The 20,813-nt window shown below is 42.7% G+C and overlaps 2 protein-coding genes and 1 long non-coding RNA gene across 4 annotated transcripts in view; 2 read left to right on the top strand and 1 right to left on the bottom strand.

Moving 5' to 3' along the window:
* Nucleotides 1–1,732, top strand: part of LOC133489497 (sickle tail protein homolog) — an 80,087-nt gene extending 78,355 nt beyond the window's left edge. For both annotated transcript variants that reach the window (XR_009791934.1, XR_009791931.1), the window contains one exon: nt 1,596–1,732. The gene's annotated coding sequence lies outside the window, so the exon portion shown is untranslated. The remainder of the gene's footprint in view (nt 1–1,595) is intronic.
* Nucleotides 1–19,064, bottom strand: part of paxip1 (PAX interacting (with transcription-activation domain) protein 1) — a 35,908-nt gene extending 16,844 nt beyond the window's left edge. Inside the window, exons 1-11 of the mRNA XM_061798645.1 lie at nt 16,710–19,064; nt 15,421–15,555; nt 14,940–14,983; nt 14,750–14,813; nt 14,444–14,554; nt 12,451–12,526; nt 11,197–11,715; nt 7,242–7,357; nt 6,233–7,151; nt 5,242–5,336; nt 4,233–4,328 (exon numbers count right to left, since the gene is read on the bottom strand). Coding sequence (XP_061654629.1) covers nt 4,233–4,328; nt 5,242–5,336; nt 6,233–7,151; nt 7,242–7,357; nt 11,197–11,715; nt 12,451–12,526; nt 14,444–14,554; nt 14,750–14,813; nt 14,940–14,983; nt 15,421–15,555; nt 16,710–16,790 — 2,256 coding nt within the window. The 5' untranslated portion in view covers nt 16,791–19,064. The remainder of the gene's footprint in view (nt 1–4,232; nt 4,329–5,241; nt 5,337–6,232; nt 7,152–7,241; nt 7,358–11,196; nt 11,716–12,450; nt 12,527–14,443; nt 14,555–14,749; nt 14,814–14,939; nt 14,984–15,420; nt 15,556–16,709) is intronic.
* Nucleotides 15,697–20,288, top strand: LOC133489501 (uncharacterized). The gene is made up of 2 exons (XR_009791939.1): nt 15,697–15,799; nt 16,108–20,288. It is a non-coding gene; the product is annotated as an uncharacterized LOC133489501 (long non-coding RNA).
* The last annotated feature ends 525 nt before the right edge of the window (nt 20,289–20,813 follow it).

Here is a 20,813-nt window from a genome sequence, read left to right as displayed (position 1 = left end):
AGCGTCATCCTTTATTCCCCGCATGATCTAAGGGGTCATTCCTGTCGGTCGCAGGAATATTTTCCTTGCCTTGGTGCAAGAAATTTCGAGTACCAAAAGCGCCCCGTCCCTCCTTCTTCTTCAATCCGAGGAAGGGACGTTCACCTCAAGGCATTGTTGCCCTCTACAGGGTGCCAATCCTTATTGCAGTTATCCAGAGGCTTGACGAGCTCACACAGACTGCACAAGACCCTCCCCGTTAAAAAAACACCACGGACGTCTTTAGACGCCATTGGTAGGGAATAGATGGATTCTTAATGACGTCTTTGGACTCCATTGGCAGGGAATGAGTTCATGAAAATCAGTCTTATGAATAGAAGATCAATTTCCTCAAAAGCTTTGCTCGTCAATTATCTTAACAGAGACCATAATCTTAATATGATTGGTCTTTACGAGACTTGGTTAAAAGCAAATGAGTTTTTACCACTTAATGAGGCGTCTCCCCCAAACTTTGGGAGTTCATATGTTGCGCGTCCTAACAAAGGAGCAGGTGTCGCCCTCATCTCCGATTCCGTTTTCAACCTTAGCACTCGCCCAAACATCGACTTTAAAACAGTCGCGGCTCGAGCTACAACGCTATTGCCCTTCTATCTTGCAGTTATATACCCCCCGCCCTAACTCTGGCTTTTTAGATGAATTCTTAGAATTGATTGCTGACCCATGCAGACAATATATTAATCGTGGGGCACTTTAATATATATATATATATATATATTTGAATTCCCCATCGGAAACCTCTTTGTGCAGCATTTCAGACAATAATTGATACTTTTCATTTCGTGCAATTAATCCACGAACCGACCCATAATAATGGTAATAGTTTAGATTTGGTTTGAACCTGCAGCGCTGCGACCTCAAATGTAACGGTACTTCTCTGTACCACTGCTATGTCCGGCCATTGCTTCATAAGATTGCCATCGTTCTGACCACAACCAAAGCTATAGCAGCCATAATATTAGTTCCTCAACTACTAGTGCACTCGCTGAGCTACTTTATTACTACCTTCAGCAATTGTCTCTTTTCCTTCTTATGTGGGTCCTATTGATAATCTTTGTTCAGTATTTATACGCTGCCGCTTGGCAATATCATACGCAAATATAAGATTAGCTTTCACCGTTATGCTGACGATACTCAGATATACATGCCATTCAAATTAACGAGCCCATGCGATTGCACTAATCTGGAGTCATGTCTCGCTGAGATTAAACCGTGGATGTCCTGTCATTGTTTGCTCCTTAACAACCCTGAGAAAACTGATCTGTTGATTACTGGCCCTGCAAAACATAGCCACTTGTTTAAGGACACCACTCTAAGAGTTTTGACAAAATCACCATCACCCAAAGTGAGTCAACAAAAAATCTTGGCATTAAATATTTCACTCAACTCTCTCCTTTCAAAAGTACATGAAGAAATGCGTTTTTTCCATCTTCGCGATAGCACCGAGATAGGGCCCATCCTATCCGCCAGTGACGCCGAGATCATAGTCCGTGCGTCTGTTATGTCATGTCTCGCCTCAACTATTGTAACGTGCTGCTTTCTGGTCTTCCCGTGTCTAGTATTAAAAGCCTGAAGTTCGTACAAAACACTGCAGCAAGACTTGACGAGGATGAAAAAGTTCGATCATACTACCTCCATGCTGGCTCCCGATCTACCCGAGATGTGATTTTAAGGTCCTGCTATGTATTCAGAAAAGTTCACCCACTTTGTTTAAGATCAATATAATATAATATCAGACCAAAATATAACCCAAGTGAACTTAAAATGCTGTTTTTAAAAACATGACTCAAAGTTACCTGACCCTGTGTGAAAAAGTAATGGCTCCCTAAACCCAATAACTGGTTGGCCCATCCTCAGCAACAAGAACTGAAATTAAGCGTTTTCTCTAACTGGCAATGAGTCTTTCACATCTTTGTGGCGATATTCTGGCCCACTCTTCCTTGCAGAATTGTTTGACTTCAGCAAAAATGAGGGGCTTTCGAGCATGAACGGTCTTTTTAAGGTCACGCCACTGAAATGTCAATCGGATTCAAGTCTGGACTTTGACGAGGCCACTCCAAAACCTTCATTTAGTTTTTTTAAGCCATTCAGAAGTAGTGCTGGTGTGTTTTGGATCATTATCCTGCTGCTGCAGAACCCAAGTGCGCTTCAGCTTGTGGTCACAAACTCATGGCTGAACATTCTCCTTCAGGATTTTCTGTTAACTCATGGTTCCATCAATCACAGCAAGTTATCCAGGTCCTGAACAAGCAAAACAGCCCAAGGCCATCACACTACAACCACCATGTTTGGCTGTTGGTATGATGTTCTTTTTCTGAAATGCTGCGTTACATTTACGCCAGATGTAACGAGACACACACCTTCCCAAAAGCTCAACTTTCATCTCATCAGTCTTGTGAATCATTCAGATGTTTTTAAGGAAGTAAGACGAGCCTTCATGTTCTTTTTGGTCAGCAGTGGTTTTCGCCTTGGAACTCTGCCATGGATGCCATTTTTGCTCAGTCTCTTCCTTATTGTTGTGTCATGAACACTGACCTTAACTGAGGCAAAGGAGGCATGCAGGTCTTTAGAGTTCCTGAGTTCCTTTGTGGCCTCCTGGATGACTCATTGCTGTTTTATTGGGGTAATCTTTGTAGACCGGCCACTCCTAGGAAGGTTCACCACTGTTCCATCTTTTCTCCATGTGAGGGTAATGGCTCTCCCTATGGTTCGCTGGAATCCTAAAGTTTTAGAAATGGCTTTTGTTATCCTTTCCAGACTGATAGTTGTCAATAACTATTTCTCGTCGTGTCACTTTGTTGCAGCTTTTTTAGATCTTTCGTCCGATTTGATTCTGTCGGGATGGATTCTGTTCGTCACAGATATGGAGGTAATCAGTCTTGGGTGTGAAAATGAACCCAAAATTGTCATTAGCCACGATGAATTCATGATTTAACAAGGGGGGTAATTTCTTTTTCAAACAGGTCCGGCTAACTTTGAATAGTTTTTTTCCTTAATAAATGAAATCGAATGACCTGATTTCAGGCCTCTCGGCAGAACAACGTCTGGAAATCAGGAATACGTGGCCGATTTTAATTCATATTTCCCATGTTTACTGAGGTATCATAGAGCCAATATTACATCCCAAATACTAGAAAAAGTTGGTTTGGTCAAATATGGCACTTTTAAAGTACATGAAGGCCTGTTTTGCTGCCGCTTGTCCCATCTCCTCCCCTCTCGTCTCCTGCTCGGAGAGAGGGCTAAGCGATGTTGGCTGAATCTGAGGCGGTTGCTGTTGGGGTTCTGCACGGACAAACTGGGACTACGTCTGAGGTGGGCCACTTCCCCTGGAGTCGTCGCCATGGAGGATTCCGCTCCGACCGACCGGGCCGAGTCCTGAGGCAGAACCACCGAAGGAGTCTACCCTGCTTTCTCTTTAAATTGACTCTTATGCCATCTGAATAAACATTGTCCAGCACCTTGCCATCGTAATCAACATTGTACAACACCAGACTCCGTGATAAATGTGGTCCACTCGATATCCATTGCAGCCTGGTCATCCTGGAAGGGGGATTCCCCCATCTGCGGTCCATTCTCAAGGTTTGCTTTTCTCCCCTCAAATGGGGATTTGAGGTTTTCCTTGCCCGATTGGGAGTTTAGATGAGGGGATGTGACCCATCATTGCCAACTGTGGGCCTGTGAATCCCTTTGAGACTCTTTTGTGATTAAGGGCTATACAAATAAACGACTTTTAGAAAGCAGCATTTGACGCTGTTGTATTCTAAACAGTATACAGGTATGGTATGATAGAAAAGTCCATTTTTTTTCCCCCAGTCCTCATACATTATCTAGATTAGCCACAATGAATTCATGATTTAACAAGGGGGGTAACACTTGGGAAAATACTTTTCCGAGGGCAAATTCTGGCCTCATTTCTACGTTAAAAATCATTTTCATTGTTTCTTGATTGTTACGTAATATTTTAGTTCCTTGAGATGGTGAAATTTGGGTTTTCATTTGCTGTATGCTAGTATCATCAAAAGTATACAAATCATGAAATATGTTACTCTACCTGTATGTGTAGTGCATCTCTAGAATATGAGCTGTGCTTTTTTAATTGAACTACCTAACTCCATGAAGCTTTTGACAGTATTCTAATTTACAGTCTTGAGATGGACCTGTATACGCAAACTCCACACAGCAACTCACATCCTTACCTGCACATACATGTTGCTGACCTGACTCTCACAAAGCAGGTGGGTACAGCGGCTGGTCAAAGAGGGGTCAACGGCACCGCCATAGGCTTGGATGACCTGCAAGTGGAGAGAGGGGGCAAAGTAGCTTCTGTGACTACTGTGCTGTCGCTCAAATGCAGCAACAGCTCACACTTGATACTTGATGGATACCTAATTCATGTTGCTTACTGGGATAAGTCACGCAGTGAAGGGAGGTGAGGCGGCAAAGAAAAACATACCAATTTGGTGTTAAATAAAGAAAATTAGATGCTACGGCCTCTAAGTTACTCATTGGAGATGGGATCGAGTCACGTGTGTAAGTGTCAAGTTTTTTTAAAGTTATTTTGTCTTGGGCAATTCACAGATTGTGTCAAGTCAAGTCCTTTGATAATTCAAGTCAAATAACCTTTTTCAAGCAGTCTTACCTGCAGTCTCTGGTCTTTATAAAGAGAGAAGACCAATAGGGTTAAACAATGATATTATTGGCCAATTTATCCAACTTGTATGCATGGATAACCTCTCAAGATAATGCACTCCAATTCAACACCGTTTCATAATGTAACTTCACAAAAACCATGTAGTTCAATATCAATCGAAACTTATTTTACACACCAGAAATTATTGAAAAAAAAATAATAATAATAACAGCAGCACATCTGTTGTGGAACATCTAATGAAATATTTTTTTTGCATTTGCAAAATATGAGATTTGAAAGGGTCTTGTCTGCGAGCCAAGCACGATGTGGTCTCACCATGGCTGAAGACCCTTTCAACTGGGGAGCTTGATGCTAGCACTGCAAGTGCTCTCGCTGCAAATGGGAAAAGTAGTTTTTCTTTTGTTTTTACTTCACCCCATCTCTGCATCCGATAATAAATGAGGCCAAGCCATTTTCAGGCAAAACATGACACTGTATGCATCTGTAAGTATAACATGTTGCGACTGATTGAAGCACGTGTACTGCCTCTTTTGGTGTAACCTTTTTTATCTTACCCGTTTCCACGTGGCCAGCAATTGTTTGTCGGCTATCTGTTCTGGGTAGTCAGCAATGGCGAACACACATCCCAGCAGAAAGCCATCCTGTGGAACTGTGACATGAGAAAGAAAAGGTCACAAGCACATCTATCACAAGATGAATTGTCTCTCCTAAGTGTGTTCAGAAGCCTCCTAAATACTGTATACACTATATTGCCAAAAGTAATCACTCGCCTGCCTTGATTCATATATGATTTAAAGTGATATCCCATTATATATCCATGTGGTTTAATATGATGTTAGTCTACCCTTTGCAGCGATAACAGCTTGAACTCTTGTGGGGAGGCTTTCTACAAGGTCCAGGAGTGAGCTTATGGGAAGTTTTGCACATTCTTCCAGGAGCAGGCCCACTGTCCCCTCGAAATCAACCCAAAGGCGTTCTATTGGATTGAGGGCAGGACTCTGTGCAGGCCATTCAAATTCATCAATACCAAATACTCTCATCCATGTCATGTAACTTGCTTTGTGGACCGATGCACAGAACAGGAAGGGCTAAACCCCAAACTGCTTGACTGTCCAAAATCTCTAGGTAGGTAAGTATTCAGCGTTCCTTTCACTGGAGTTCAGGGGCTAATATTTTGGACATTTCCAACGTTGTGGGAACAGTTTGGAGATGGCCACTTCTTATATTATATATATATATATTATATTGTAGACATTTAAAGTTCCTACCGGTGCTTTGTCCCGTTTACCTGCTATAGGGCTCCGCCATTTACCCACGCCGAAAGGAAGTGCTTCGACCGTTGCCAAAAGAAGAAGTTGGTTGCACATAGACCCTATTACTCCTTTTTTTACACAATGTAGCATGATACATGTGTTTGCTTCTTTGGTTAAGTGTTTTTCATGTCATGATATACAGTCAAATCCAAATACAGTCAATTGCTTGGGGCTAAAGTTAAACAGGCTCACAGATGGCCGTGTATGTCTGAAAACCCAATCGACTACTCACTTTCTTGTCCCGGCTCATGTCCAAACAGGGAGATATGAGCAGCCTGCTGTATCTGCGGCTGAAGAGTCTGTTGCTGCTGATGATGTTGCGGCTGCATGCCCTGTTGGTTCTGATGCTGCATAACCTGCTGTTGCTGCTGCATCTGCTGGATTTGTTGCTGCTGCAGGAAGTGCTGTTGCTGTTGTTGCTGCTGTAGATGCTGTTGGTGTAATTGCTGATTTTGTTGTTGCTGCTGTTGTAATATCTGCATGCGTTGCTGCTGTTGGAATTGCTGTAGCTGTTGTTGCAGAGCTTGCTGCTGTTGCAGCTGCTGTAGACCAGGGCGTAAGAGCTGCTGAGGGCGCAGCTGCTGCTGAGAGAAGGCATGTTGCTGTTGCTGTGAAAACATCTGCTGTTGGTGCAGTTGCTGCTGTTGCTGTTGCTGCTGCTGCTGTTGTTGTTGTTGTTGTTGGAGGAACTGATGCTGTTGGGACAACTGGGGAAACCCCTGCTGTTGTACAACTGATTGCTGCTGTTGATGTTGGTGATGTAGCTGCATCATCTGATGCTGCTGCTGTTGCTGCTGCTGCTGCTGCTGCTGCTGGAGCTGCAGCTGCATAATGGGGTGTTGCGTTTGTTGGGGTAACTGTTGGTGGTGTTGGACCGTCTGGTGTGACAGCTGCATTAACTGCTGCTGCTGCTGCTGCTGCTGTTGTTGTTGTTGCTGCTGCTGTTGTTGTTGCTGCTGCTGCTGTTGTTGTTGTTGTTGCTGCTGCTGCTGCTGCTGCTGCTGCTGCTGCTGCTGCGCAGAGAGTTGTTGTCCAGCCATTTTTGACTGATTGAAAATAAGAGGATTGGTACTGTTTGGTGTCTGAGCATGGCTCTGATTGGTTTGTTGCTCTAATGGCTTTCCGTGATTGGCTGTCAGATTCTGGATAATCTGAGAAAGAGCAACAAAATGAACCAATCTTTTCTACATAAAATTTGTCTCATAAGATTCAATTAAATACTTTTTTATCTAATGTCTTACATGTGCTACATTGGTGGGTCGAATGGTCGGCTGCATGTCAGAGTTGTTGGTAATATTGCGTAGTGTTCTAGCTGCTGGGCTCCAACCAGGGATGCTATCTGGAACTGATAAACCTCCTAAAAAGAAGAAATAATTACCAGGTTAAGTAATCCAACTACTCATAACAACATGCAATGCATGCAAAAGTGTAATACATTTTTTTTAACCGCTTTATTACTTTTTTTTTTTAAACAAAATAATAAAATGAAATGTTTTTTAAGAGGAAAAATAGCAATACAGTGCTGACTCAAGATATGAGTGACCCAATTTAGGAGTTTCACAAGATACGAGCTGTCGAGCGGCCGAGCCCAAACTTCAGAAACAAGTGCTGTATGGCAGCAGATGGCTCCACTTACTTGACAACAAGCAGCACTTTGGCTGATATCATTAAATATTCTTTTAACAAATAAATAAATAAATAAAGTGGCTTCAAGCTGTACACTGCCACTACCAGTTGGAGATTACTTGAAAACTAGCGAGTGCGGGGCGATAGAGAGCGGCCGAACATTTGAAGGCACTCGCAAGCAAATGAAACCAATTTTTGTGCGCGTCTGAGACATTTGACTTGATTAAACTTCATAAAGCCAGTTTATATCTTAACATTGTCTTTGACTGCATTTTACAATACATTCCTACTCGTCTTTTTTCAAACTAAAACCTATTATTCATTTCAAAATGGTGGTGTTTTAGGGTGGAACGTAATGGATTCATTGCATTTCCTTTCATTTTAATTGGGAAGTATGTTTTGAGATAAGAGCGTGGTCACGGAACAAATTCAAATTGGACCTCAAGGCATCACTGTACTGTGGAACTTCTGTTAACGAACTTGATTCATTCCAAAACTCCGCTCCTGAACCCAAATGTTTGCAAACCAAAGCAATTTTTCAGATTACGATGAATGGAAATTAATCGGTTCCAGCCCCGGAAACAAGTTGCCTTTGTGCGTGACAACCAGGAAGGAGCGGACGACGGGGCCCCCAGCTGACGTGACCCCGCCCCGCAGGGAGCTGCCAAATGACACACACACGCACTGCAGCGCCCATGGAGAGTCTTTCGCAGGGGTATGTTTCCAATTTGCAGTACTGCGGCACTCGGTTACGTGCACCAGCAGTGACTGATGGGCACGGTCTACTGTATTTCCATGGTCATAGGAACGTAACTGTATCCCCCTGTACCGCAAATCAGAGCGTTTACAGAACTTCAGAGAAAACAATTCAATCCAACCAATATGTGGTAGCACGCACCCCACCCAAAAGCTCAACGAGCACAGCCAGGACTGCGACACTTCCCAAGGGTTCTTAATAGTAGACTTTACACCGATTTTATCGGCCGATAATTAGCACATTATGCTGATCAGCTTTAATGTCATAGTTCGCCGATCCGATCAATGACGTCATTGATCGGCTCCGCGTCGCCATCGTGCACGGTATATTTGAATCCAAAAGCTAGTTTATTTTTAGCCTTGTCGCGTGTCTTTTGACGTAGTACTGTAAATATCTGACGGCCAATAAAGTTATTTCAGAAAATAATAAAAAACAACATGTCGGCTGTGTGGGACAGACGACACGCCTGAGACAGACAACACATAATGTGTGGATCAGACTACGAGACCAAATGTGTCTTTCACGATTGCACTGTCAAGACTATTGCAATAAAAATCTTGCGAGGAGCACCTGATCGAAGCAACTTTACGGTAGTACGATTGGCTTTCCACTTACGTATTATAGCCCCAAGCGTGCTCACTGGAGCATTCATGTTGCTGTAACCAATGCCATGGTTATGTTTTGCAAGAATTAGTTTGCGATGGTCTTGAGACATCTCGCTGCTCTTACCCATCATGAGATGCATCTTGACTCACACCTTGGCAATAAAACCTTTTTGTAGGCCATCCATTAGGACTGAACCAGCTGATATTCATTTGCACTGACAAGGGGCTGGATTGCTGTTTGATTATTGATAGATTTGAGGTGTTTTGGCTTTCAATGCCTTTTTGCACCTCCCTTTCTTCATGTGTTCAATACTTTTTCCCTGTGGCATTTCACATTATTGCACACAACTGACTTTCTGATCTTATTTGTTCACCTTTCTTTGTATGTATGGATTACTTGGGTAGTTCCCGACCTCTGGTTACATTTTCATGTCAATAGCACCTTTGGAAATAGATTTAGTGAGAAAAATGGTGACGTGTTAAATACTTATTTCAGCCACTGTATATTTACGGCGTTCACACTGCGTGAGAGAAAGCGCAACTGAGGATTCCGTATGGATGCTACGATCGTTTGTGAACTGAAGCATAGTTGGTTAAGCAAAGCAATATATTTCTCCCAAAATGTTGTTCATTAACAGATTTGTTTGTGAACGGGGGTGTTTGTGTACTGTACTAACAAAGGAAAACAAAGATTTGAATGAAATAGAAGTCAGGCATACAAGGTTTAAAATTAGCGAAAAGCAAAACTGCGAATCACAGATTCTTCGCTACGCGCGACGGACGCACGGACGTGACAATGAGACTACGTCGTCACCGAAAAGGCGGAAGTGAAGCGAAGTGTGGTTGTTGACGCTGACTTGATAAGAAAAATGCAAGAGCATTTCCTTTCATTTGTGAGCACCCGTGACCTGCAAGGTTGTAACATGGACCTTTCTCTCCGCCGAAGACCCCGAGTGTGACGGCTGAACACACTATAAACGAGCCAGCATATGTAGGGGTATAGCTTGGGGAATAAACTGTTTATCACCCGACATATGAAGGCTTGTATATAGTGTGTTCAGCCATCATACTCTGCGTCTTCGTTTATTATAAACACCGTATTTGGCAGAAGATTCAGTGCTGGTGATTGCACGAGGTGCGTGCAGAGAGACCGCTTCAATGGGACTAAATATGTTCTTTGGTTCTGTTGTAATACAGTACATAATTGTAAAAAAGAAAACCTGATTACTAGGAAAATGATTTGGATAAGAATGCTTGAGTTAAAACACTGGACGATCACACTGCCATAAAATTCCATGTATTTTGTTTTGTAATATAAGAATAGATAAAACATTGTTATTATAGTTGCCAGAGCTGCAAGGAATGCAAAGTTATCGATGTCCTTTCAACATCGTTCCTGTTGTACTGCGCTGCGTGTTTTTGTTTGCACGTTAACAATAAAAGCCCCATTTTTGGAAGAAGGAAAAAAAAAAATCAACACGTTTTTTCTCATGTTTTTGAGATTTTAGGGTAAAAGCTGCAGCTAGCTACTAATGTGGACTGAATGGGTGGCAATGGGGAAATGAAATGGCAGCATTTTGAGGGTAAAGCCCGTCAGCGACGTACTGAGAGAAATGAACTATGAACTCGTTGATTTTTTTGAAACAGTGAACTTACTTCAAAGTTTAGAATTATGAACTGAACTCGCTCACTTTTGCAACGGTGAACTGAACTTTGAACGAATTCGCACAGAAAAAGAACTTTCCCAATACTGACGTTACTTGCGTATAGGGTGCTTTCAATTTTTCTCAGTGTAGTCACTGTGTGACATATGGCCAGTATACTCATTACTTCAGAAAGGAATAACGGGTAAAACGGGTTATGAACCCAAACAGAAGCGGGTTTTGGAGGATACTCGAGGACTAAAATATTCGATAGCTGGAGTCGCATATTCAAGTTTTCCATTATATTGTCATATTTTATTGCTTCGGGTCGCTGTGCAATTAACCTGCAAAAAATTGCTTCTCAGAATTAGAAAGTTGCTCCTCAGATGAAGAAATGATTAGCTATTTCGAGCCTTGGGTATACAATAACAGTCGAATGAACGTTTCATAGAAAAGACCAACACTTTACACTCTTGATAATGAAAACAATCTATTGCACACATTTTTACTGCACGTCTGTACTCATGCTATGTCATCATAGCCTTGAATCTTTGTACTTACTGACCTTGTTGTGCATTTTGACTGACGGCGCCAGCAGTGCGGACCTCTGCTGGGATGGGGTGGGTGCCAGGAACTGGAGGAACAGTGGCACACAGGTTGATGAGCCCACCGCCTGTTGAGGATACTGGATTCTTGTTGCCAGGTGGCCCACTTCGCCGCCTGGCAGTGCCTGGCGCAAATGGAGGGGTTGGTGTCACAACCTCTGCTGGAGTCCAGTTGAGGTTGGTACCTTCCTTTTCTGTGGACGAGTCATCGTCAGAGTCATCGAACATGCGCTCGCTGCGACGTTCGCTTTTCTGTGGGGACGACGGGGAGATGGAGTTCAGTTTTTTGGGACCAGGTCGTCTGCGGGGACTCGACTCCTCAGACGAGCCACCGCTGGACGGCCGGGAGCGTTGCGGGCTGTAGCTTCCATCTGAGTGGGAACGTTGGTCATATGACTCTGGCTCACTCTCATCCACTTCCTCTGGCTCCACATAAGTAAGTCGAGGGTGATAGAGTGCTTCATCATTCCGGCTCTTAGCTGCATTGAAAATGTTGGTAATTTGAACATTTATGATGGGATAGGAATCGCTCTTACAAAGTAACTGAACCACAGATGTCTTCTCATTCTTTTTTGCAGTGAAGCGTCATCAACTAATGACAGTCAATGTTTGAACATCACTCCATTCAGTGTATAAGTGTGCAGTTACCATCAACCCTGTTTACAAAAATAAGTTAGCTAGCATGAAAATATGCAGATGTCAAAGGTTTATCACATTCTATAAAACATGACCACAATCCGCGACTAATTATCACAATAATATGAAAAATAATATCAAAATGTGATCACCTTCCTCCCCTAAGAACAGCAAATACTTTTTTTCCCCCCCCAAGTTTTGTACTTTCACTGGCCATCAACTCTTTCATTTCAGGGTCATGATATGGCAATTTATTTCTGGATCCAAATTAATGGGAACTCCATCCACCCATCCATTTTTTCTACCGCTTGTCTGCATTCGGGTCACGGATCCCAGTTGACTTGTTTGTAACCTGCCTCTCACCCAGGACTAGTCACAAGTCAGTCTTTTTAACCAGGTTAATCCTGTTTTTGATTGTTTAATTGAATTGTTACATCTTAGACTGGATCGTTACCTCACTAGAAATATTAACTGGAGTGGAACTGTTATTCTTTTGAAAATTGTGAATTACAATTCTAAAACAAATATTCTACGATGAGAAGAAAAACCTCCCAGTCAGAGCAGATCTTGAACTTTACCTTTTACAGAATCGGTTATCCAGTCTGGAGTGACAATCTTGATACCGGGGTGTTTCAGGGCACACTCAAACTTGGCCTTTAGCGAAAATAAAAACACACATCTGAATTACGCAGGGATATGCATCTGTATTTGCAATAATACAATCTATTTACTGTTTTAGCTCATGATAATGAATCGAACAGGAGTCGAGTAAAACAAAAACAAAATTAAATATGTTGGCTCTATTATATAATCAATCAAGGGGAAATTCCACCGACACTATGCTGTGTACATATTTTGTGTTGCAGGCAGCACATTGAACATGAAAGCATGCAATTTCACATGATGTCAGCGTGAAAGTGGCATGCAAACAGTATCGCACCTCTTGAGATGGAGTGAGGTTGGAGTATTGCTCAAGGGCAACTCAACAGTAACTAAGGGCGCATAATTAGCATCTCTCCAACAGTTAGATGCCAACTTTACATTTTGTCTCCACCAGAAGTTGAAATGTAAGCTTCCGGTTCCAAAACCCAAGTTCTTACAGATGAGCCACTGCTACCGTAGTGGAGGAGCAGAGAAAGTCGAGAGTCTCGATCCTGAATCATGTAAGTCGCCTTTTGGTAAAGTCAGTAATGATGGCAACGGTCGAATTGGTGTGTCAGCGAGCACCCAAGACGAAGGCCGCCCAACAACCGATTGTCATCGTGGCATTTTGGCAACAACTTGCTGCACAATCCAACCGGGGAGCGGGCTTAACCCATTACAAAAGATATTGGGGTGTTGATTGCTGAAGACATGAACAACATACTCCAACATAATCTGCTGTGCAAGAAAACGTTATGAAATCCTGTCGCGCACCCACTTCAGTATGACGACTTTATGAGTCTTTATGAGCAGGAAAAGACAAAAAGGTGGACAAATGATCGCGCATATACAGAAACCATTGTAGCGCTCACCACAAATGGGTGGACTTCCAGGGTAACGGAAGTCACTTACAACATCACAATGGAATGGAAAAGAGCCCCGTGCAGCATACACACACCCCTCTGTGAGCGACACTGGCACAAATCTGCCACAGGTGAACCTCCCGACAGAAGTAGTGACGGACTGGAAGCTACAGAGACCCAATACAAATATCCCAGTCACCACAGACAATGCAAAATTATAAGATCAGGTATTCTTTGCTTTCATACATTTATTTTTCAATGATGTGGACATAGGCCAGTGTTTAATGCATGCTGTTTAAAGTAACTGCACTGAGACATTTTTCCAATCATTCAGTATAAAAGGGGAAGGGTATCATGCCTTATATTGCGCTTTAACTTGTTTTCATATCATTTAAATGGCCATATTTTACATTTTGAGTTGAATCTTGTTTTTTTCAATGAGCAGAAGTGTTTTACAAAATAGATGGAGGACAAAGTTCAATTCGTCTTGTTTTCTTTCCTTTTTCTTCTGTTTTCGCTGATCCCATCTATAATTCCAAACAGTGACACCGTGGGTTGCACACCTAGTCTCACGTAACAAGATAACGGCACACTATGACATCATAGAGAGACAGACAGCCATTCATCATGTTCCCTCGCTTATCCGATTCTAGATCACAGGTAAGATGGTACCTAACTCAAAGCACCATTTACTCTTAGACTCATACGGTCAATTTAGAGTCTCAGACAAGCACAGCAACAAAAAAACTCCACATAGAAAGGTCAGAGCTGAGATTCAAAACCGGAACCTTTGACTGTGAGGCAGCCATGGAGGCACATACATAAACAGAGTTCAACTGATAATGATACATTTCAAACAGTATTGATTCTTTCAGGGGAAACGGAAAAAAAAAAAATTCATAAATTTGTTTTTAAAAAAAGCAGAGATACGTTGTTGACAAGTTCTGTGGACAAAATATCTCTGCAGCAGAAGCAGCTGAGGGTCACAACTCATGTAAGTTCTAGATTCCCACAGTGAAAAAACATCCAGAAACTGTCAAGATCAAAACACAGCGCTTCCACTTACCCCCTTTGGTTCATTCACCACCAAGTGTGTCACTTTTTTGTTAAGGTTAAGCTGACATTCTCCACCATAAAAGGTTACATATGCCCACAATGCATGGAGGTCATCTGGAAGCTGTGGAGAAACAAGCAGTCAAGCAGCAGTACACAATTACAAGGGAAATTCTAACTCGAAACAAGAAACAAATTGTCCTTTTAATATAGAAATTAGAATAGTGTTCTTACACGACATTGTGACCAATAATATCACACGGTCTACTATGTTTAGTCCCAAATATTTCAGAAATTAGTATTTTCCACATTCACTCACACGAGGAAGACAGGCTGTCACTCCAAAGAATATCTGTCCTGATTCTGGAGAGAACCCTGTAACTCTATGGGGTTACTGGTTATGAAAATGTAAATACTCAACAGTCTTAGAAAAAAAATGTTCTGCAATCACATCAAGAAAGGCATTCTCAGGACAAAATCTGCATAAATTGTACATGTTGGAAGGATACGGTAACAGGTCTCCACATCGAACCGAGAGGATCACCCAGGATGGCTGGAAAACATGGATGCTTTTGAGTTAACCATGCCTTTAAAATAATCACCATATACAGGACATGACTTTCTCTGCTTAGCAGACCGAAGAGACTAAACTTTATTTCTTTTAAATGTCAAAAAAAATAAAAATAAATTTAAAAAAATAATCTACAAAATATCACAGCATCCACCTATGCAAGAGTTCATGGTAGATCATCATGGACAACAATTAACTCATTCACTGCCAGCCTTCCCAGTTAACATGGATATGTGACTTCTAAAGCCGTCAATGGCAGTGAATGTGTTAAAGAATTATTTTTTTTTTTTTTATTTTTCCCCCCCCCCACTGTAACAGAGGCATTCACTTCGGATAACCGAAAACAAAGGCTTTCCACCACTGAGCATTGTGTGTCCACTTCAATGTGCAATACACCCTTACACAGGTAAATTTCTTACCTTGACCACAGGCAGATCAAAAACCTCACGAGATTCCCCCACTTCTGGGTTGTCCCCATCCTCTGCAATAATATGAGTGGCCAAAGCATTGTAGGAGACTTCTTTGCCTTTTCCGTCTTTCAACAGCTGCACCACCTAAAATATCGGGAGTGTAAACGTATTCGTTTACAAGAAAGGCCAACAACAATCATTCATCTTAGTCTAAGGACGGTTATCTTACAAAATATTCCATTCACAACGCAATGATTTGAGTCACACCCACTTGACTTTCATATGTCATCATAGTTCCAACCAAAACATCATTCGTCCATTTTATTATTTTCTCACAACTGATTTCAGAACGCTTAATGCGCAACCTACTTCTGCATTCGGCAAACAGGTAAAAGCATTTCCTCCCAGCACGGGCACACGACGAAACGGAACCGGGACAAAGCACCCGTAGGAACTTTCAACCTCGACAATGTCTTTTGTTTAACACCAAGTGTCACCATAGAGACACCAAAGATTACAATATACACCGTTTACGTATATCATATATCGGAAGAAATCAATGGTGTACATGTATTTAACTTTTGTCTGAAGACACCAGCCATAAAGAAAACCAAATTTGGGGAATTTTGGCTACTAACTATCATGTCATGTCATTAACCAGTTGTCACGCTAACCCGTTTTCCCGGATTTTGTCAGGTGACGTTCCGTAAAGCGCGGATTATTTCGTGAAGAGGCATGATGAAGCGGACACCACGGTACACTATTTGGCAGGAAGTACAACGCAGCGGACGCTCGACTGAGTCAAATGTTGACAGTCACAGGTTGATGCAAATGATCACCGTTCAACATGTCAAACTTATCCACCTTGGTACTTCAACATGGCTCAACACAATAACATCAGTATTACTGATTCTATATTTAAAAGAAATCAATGTAACATACATTATTAAACCGGGAGACATTCGAGCTATAAACCAGCGCGATTATCTCGTAGCTAAGCATACATGCAAGTGAAACTCAAGAGTCGGTGCACTTCAGAGCTGTGCAAAATAAGGCGTTGCTAACAGAGCAAAGTTCTTAAGCCGAACTGTCACCATACTGCGACGATAGAAAGAGACGCAGTGTCGCCCTTGAATTCAATGTTCGCGAAACAGCAAACGCTCCATTTCAAACGTAGCCTGACAGCATGTTAGCCAGCTAGATAGCTTGTCCAACAAAACCTATTGAGATTCAATGGTGCTAAAAGGTTAGCATGCTATCTCTGTAGCTAAGAGAAGCTAACATCCACACAGCCTCACCTTCGGGTCAATGTCCCCAACCACGTAGAATTTGACATCTTTAAAAAGTTCACCAACAACCGTACTTTCCTCTTCAGACATGTTTATCCATTAAGGTCGTATGATAAAACATTTACACCAGCCCAAAGCGACACAGTTTAAAACAACTGTACGTTACTGCGGCTGCTACGGAGCTTGCAGTGAGAGCCGAGCTACTCAAGCGCCAAATCGCTGAGCGCGCCGCGGACGACACCATTCTCAAAAGAAGAGGGGTGGTCTTTTTTTTTCACACACACACACACACACACACACACCCCCACCCTTAACTTCAGCACATCAATTCATTCCAGAAAGTATGAATTACACACTGGAGTCACTTTGAGCAGTAAAAAGCATTTAGTGGATCTCGAGAGCACAAGTATTTTTTGTAATATAAATAATACAAGGCACCCCTATACCAGTCAGGCTAATATTTTGCCTTATTTTTTCGTAACTCTTTCTATTTCCCCCATTAACTGTAGATTGAGAAACACAATCCCATTCATTGTAATGTTACGGGGAAAGAGATTTCTAAAAGAGAAGAGAACTTTACTTTTGAACTGAAGTACACTTCAGTTAGCAAAAGGGTTGTCATCAGGCTTTAAACCTATACTGTAAATAAATACAAATACAAGTCATAGTAATATATGAATAAATATATACATTTATGCATATATCAGGGCTGTCAATCGATCCATTGTTTAAATCAAATTAATCACACTTTTACATTTTGATTACTCGCTTTCAGACTTTAAAATAACTTTAAAAAAGAACCCAATATTTTGACACCAATAGATTTTTTTCTGTCAAAATGTCATACAAGAGCATGTTTGAAATGTCTTACTTGCATGCGTGCCGTTCATTTGTTCCAAACGACTGAGTGGCAACTACTCCGTCAGTTGGGATAGGCTCCTGCTCCCCGTGACCCTGTACACCATATATGTCAAACGCAGGCCCACGATGTCATTATATTTGGCCCGCACGACCATATCCCATGCGCATTAGAGCTGGCCTGCCAGTATATAAAACATGCGCCACTAATATTACATTATTGGATAAACACCTCACTCGCTGTTTGCTGAATATGTAAAGATCAAGTAAACAAAAGAATCACGACAAATGTCTCCAACCACCTACAGATGTGTCATGGCATTTCCCACAACGCCGAGCGTCCGAGCGCCTCTTGCAGCGTTCCCACAAAAGTAGCAACGCAAGGTTACCTCAGCTCTGCAGAAGCCTCAGGTCTCGCCATCATGTTAAGTCAGAGTCGAGGCCAAAACTCAGTTCAGGCAAATGCATCACAGCAGCAATTGCGAAGTTTATCTGCAAAGACATGTGACCCTACAGCGTGGTCCTGTGAAATGATTGGGACATGATGCCACTTCTCAGAAAAGGTTCTTCCTGCATTGTGCGTAAGGATTAAGAATGACACGAAGCTGGCCCTCTCTCACGAGCAGTTGAACGAGCAGTGATGACCGCAGATGGCTGGATGCCATGCTCAAATCAAGCGTATGAGACAATTGCCTCGCATGACGCTGATCCGGAGTGGAAAATGAAGACCTTTGTTCTGCAAACCAGAGTTTTAAATGAAGCTCATACTGATCAAAAATATTGGTCTGGAAGGAGTGGAAAATCTCGCGGCAGGTGCGGAATGCCACTTGAGTCCGCACATGATGTGTTTCGCACATACACACGACCTTGCCTCGAACAACGGATAGGGGGTGGACCGTGCTTCCGGTTTGTTGGGGAAAGTGCAAAAATGCGGGTGTTATTTTCACCGCAGCCCGATTAATGTCACGTCGTCCTATGGCAAAAACAAAATCTGATGGATTTAGCAAAACATAAACGGATCCAAGACATCATCTCCAAGTTGAACAGTTCATTTTCTGGAACATCAGCCGGCTACAATGGCAACTGTGGCGCTCACAGATGTAGGCACGCTGAGTGAGAGCGATATTGGCAACATGGAGGACATGGTTCATTGGATGGGTCCTGTCGAAACGGCAACCACCGTGATGTGTGAAGAGGACCGGCCAGCTTTCTGTAACTGCGCCTCTTCAAGCAAAAGCGCCCACAGCCGTCGGAAGGCTGAGAGGGCGACGGCCAACGACCGCGCCGCACGATACACAGGAACCAAAGAGGCGCTCGACATTAGTTAGTTCGAGACCTCAAAGCCATGAGGCACATTAGGCTGCAATTGCGGTTTCTGTAATCTGTAGTTTAGGCGGTCTCCCGTCCAAGTACTAACTAGGACTGACCCCGCTTAGCTTCCGAGATCGGACGAGATCTCGCGGCATGTGTGGATTGGGCCGTACAGTAGGTCGTTCCTTTTTGATCAATGTTGGTTCATATTTGATTACTGAAAAAAAGGTTAACTTTGTGTTGAGTGAACCTGCAGTGATGATTGCACTTTATTCAAATACAATGTGAATGTATTTGCCATTCCTTTTTTTCAGGTAGAGTATTGATTTCGCAGTCACAGTGGTAGAAGTTTTGGCCAAAAAGTTACTGAATCGATTTTAAGCCACTGAATCTTTTGGGACGGTATCGTTCAAAATGAGGCAAATATCATCCTTGAATCGAATCGGGAACCACAAATCGTGATCCAAATCGAATCGTTGCTAAAACGAATCGTTACACCCCTGGTTTACATGCGTTTAAAAAAAAGTTGGGTTTCAATCAACTAAATGTAATAGTTTGACTTTGTGAATGAGTATAAACACACTGAGTGTCACGAAGGACGAGAATATCTGGTTGTGTTTGCAGCTCATATTCGGTGTGTCGGTGTGTCACCTCAAACCCAACACAAAGCTTCAGGAATCACTCACTATGATGCTTCCTTTTTCCTATTGAGGCGAAAGTTTGAGAGAGCTTTGAAAATTGAAGAAGCAGCGGAGCAAAACCTCCCTTTGTTCCCCATGACTGCTGTGAACTCATGCAGGACCACGCATCAGTCCAGGCTGCCAAGCTCTGCTGGAGACAGGGAGGCCCATCGGTCGGGACCGCGGGCCGCTTTCACGCCGGGTTTATCCACGGCACGGCGATCAGTGGGATTAAAGCGCTAACGGATAGTAACAAGCCTACTCGCGGCCTTTTCAACACGCTGTCAGCGCTCTGGACTCAAAACGCACGCGAGCCCCGAAGACGCTGCCAGAGGACAAGTGTCTTCAGGTAAGCGTCAGCTCAAATTTGGCTTTATTTGTCGGGCACATCATCGCATATGTACATGTGTCCAATCGAATCCCCTCCAATATTGTTGTAGATTGTCCCAGATTATCGCAGTACTCGTCACTTTCAACCGCATCCACTCCTTGAAGTCTCAGTGCCCTTTGCACAATGGTCGTTGCACCGGACTATTGCGATATTAGCCATTCGAACTGAGGACTCTGCATCTTTTTGCACAATTGTTGTTTGTTGTTGTTTTTTGTCAATGTCTTTATGTCTCCAAAGTGTTCTGTAAATTGACCGTCTGTTGTCGCACTTGAGCGGCTCCAACTACCGGAGACAAATTCCTTGTGTGTTTTGGACATACTTGGCAAATAAAGATGATTCTGATTCTGATTCTGATTCTGAATACTTGGACTTGATGATAGGCAATACTTGAAGTGCAACAACTTTGTGTCGCTGCTGTACTTAATGGGAAAATGATGGGAAACGCTCTCGGGGTGAGGATTTGGCAAATAATAGTCATGCAGTCATCGGTTGAGAGCTCGGCCGTGAAAGAAAACAATATCTCGAGGAATATTACATCAGTCAGTCCGTTGCCGTCTCAAACGGGTCTGAGTCATAATCCAGTTAAAAGTGAGACGAAATGACTTTTCATGAGCACTCTACGACATATTTGAGCTTCATAGAAGAGATGCAGCTAGAACATTTACCATCTCGAAAATGGAATGGACATTTCGAACCTCCGTGATTGGTCACAAGAATCAACTGTCTGCAACGGTTTTTTTCCAGCAACCCTTTGCTGTCTTCTGAACTGAAGCGCATTGCTAAAAGAGACGCAGATTCGGCAGGAGCGTCCAACGCAGTCGTGTAGCGTACACGAGAATATGTTGTAGGACGTATCGGAACTAAACCGAACCA

Source organism: Phyllopteryx taeniolatus, chromosome 14 (assembly GCF_024500385.1).
Source record: "Phyllopteryx taeniolatus isolate TA_2022b chromosome 14, UOR_Ptae_1.2, whole genome shotgun sequence".
NCBI classification, from domain to species: Eukaryota; Metazoa; Chordata; class Actinopteri; order Syngnathiformes; family Syngnathidae; genus Phyllopteryx; species Phyllopteryx taeniolatus.
Note: the sequence above shows the minus strand (reverse complement) of the source record. Positions and strands in the feature narration are given on the sequence as shown.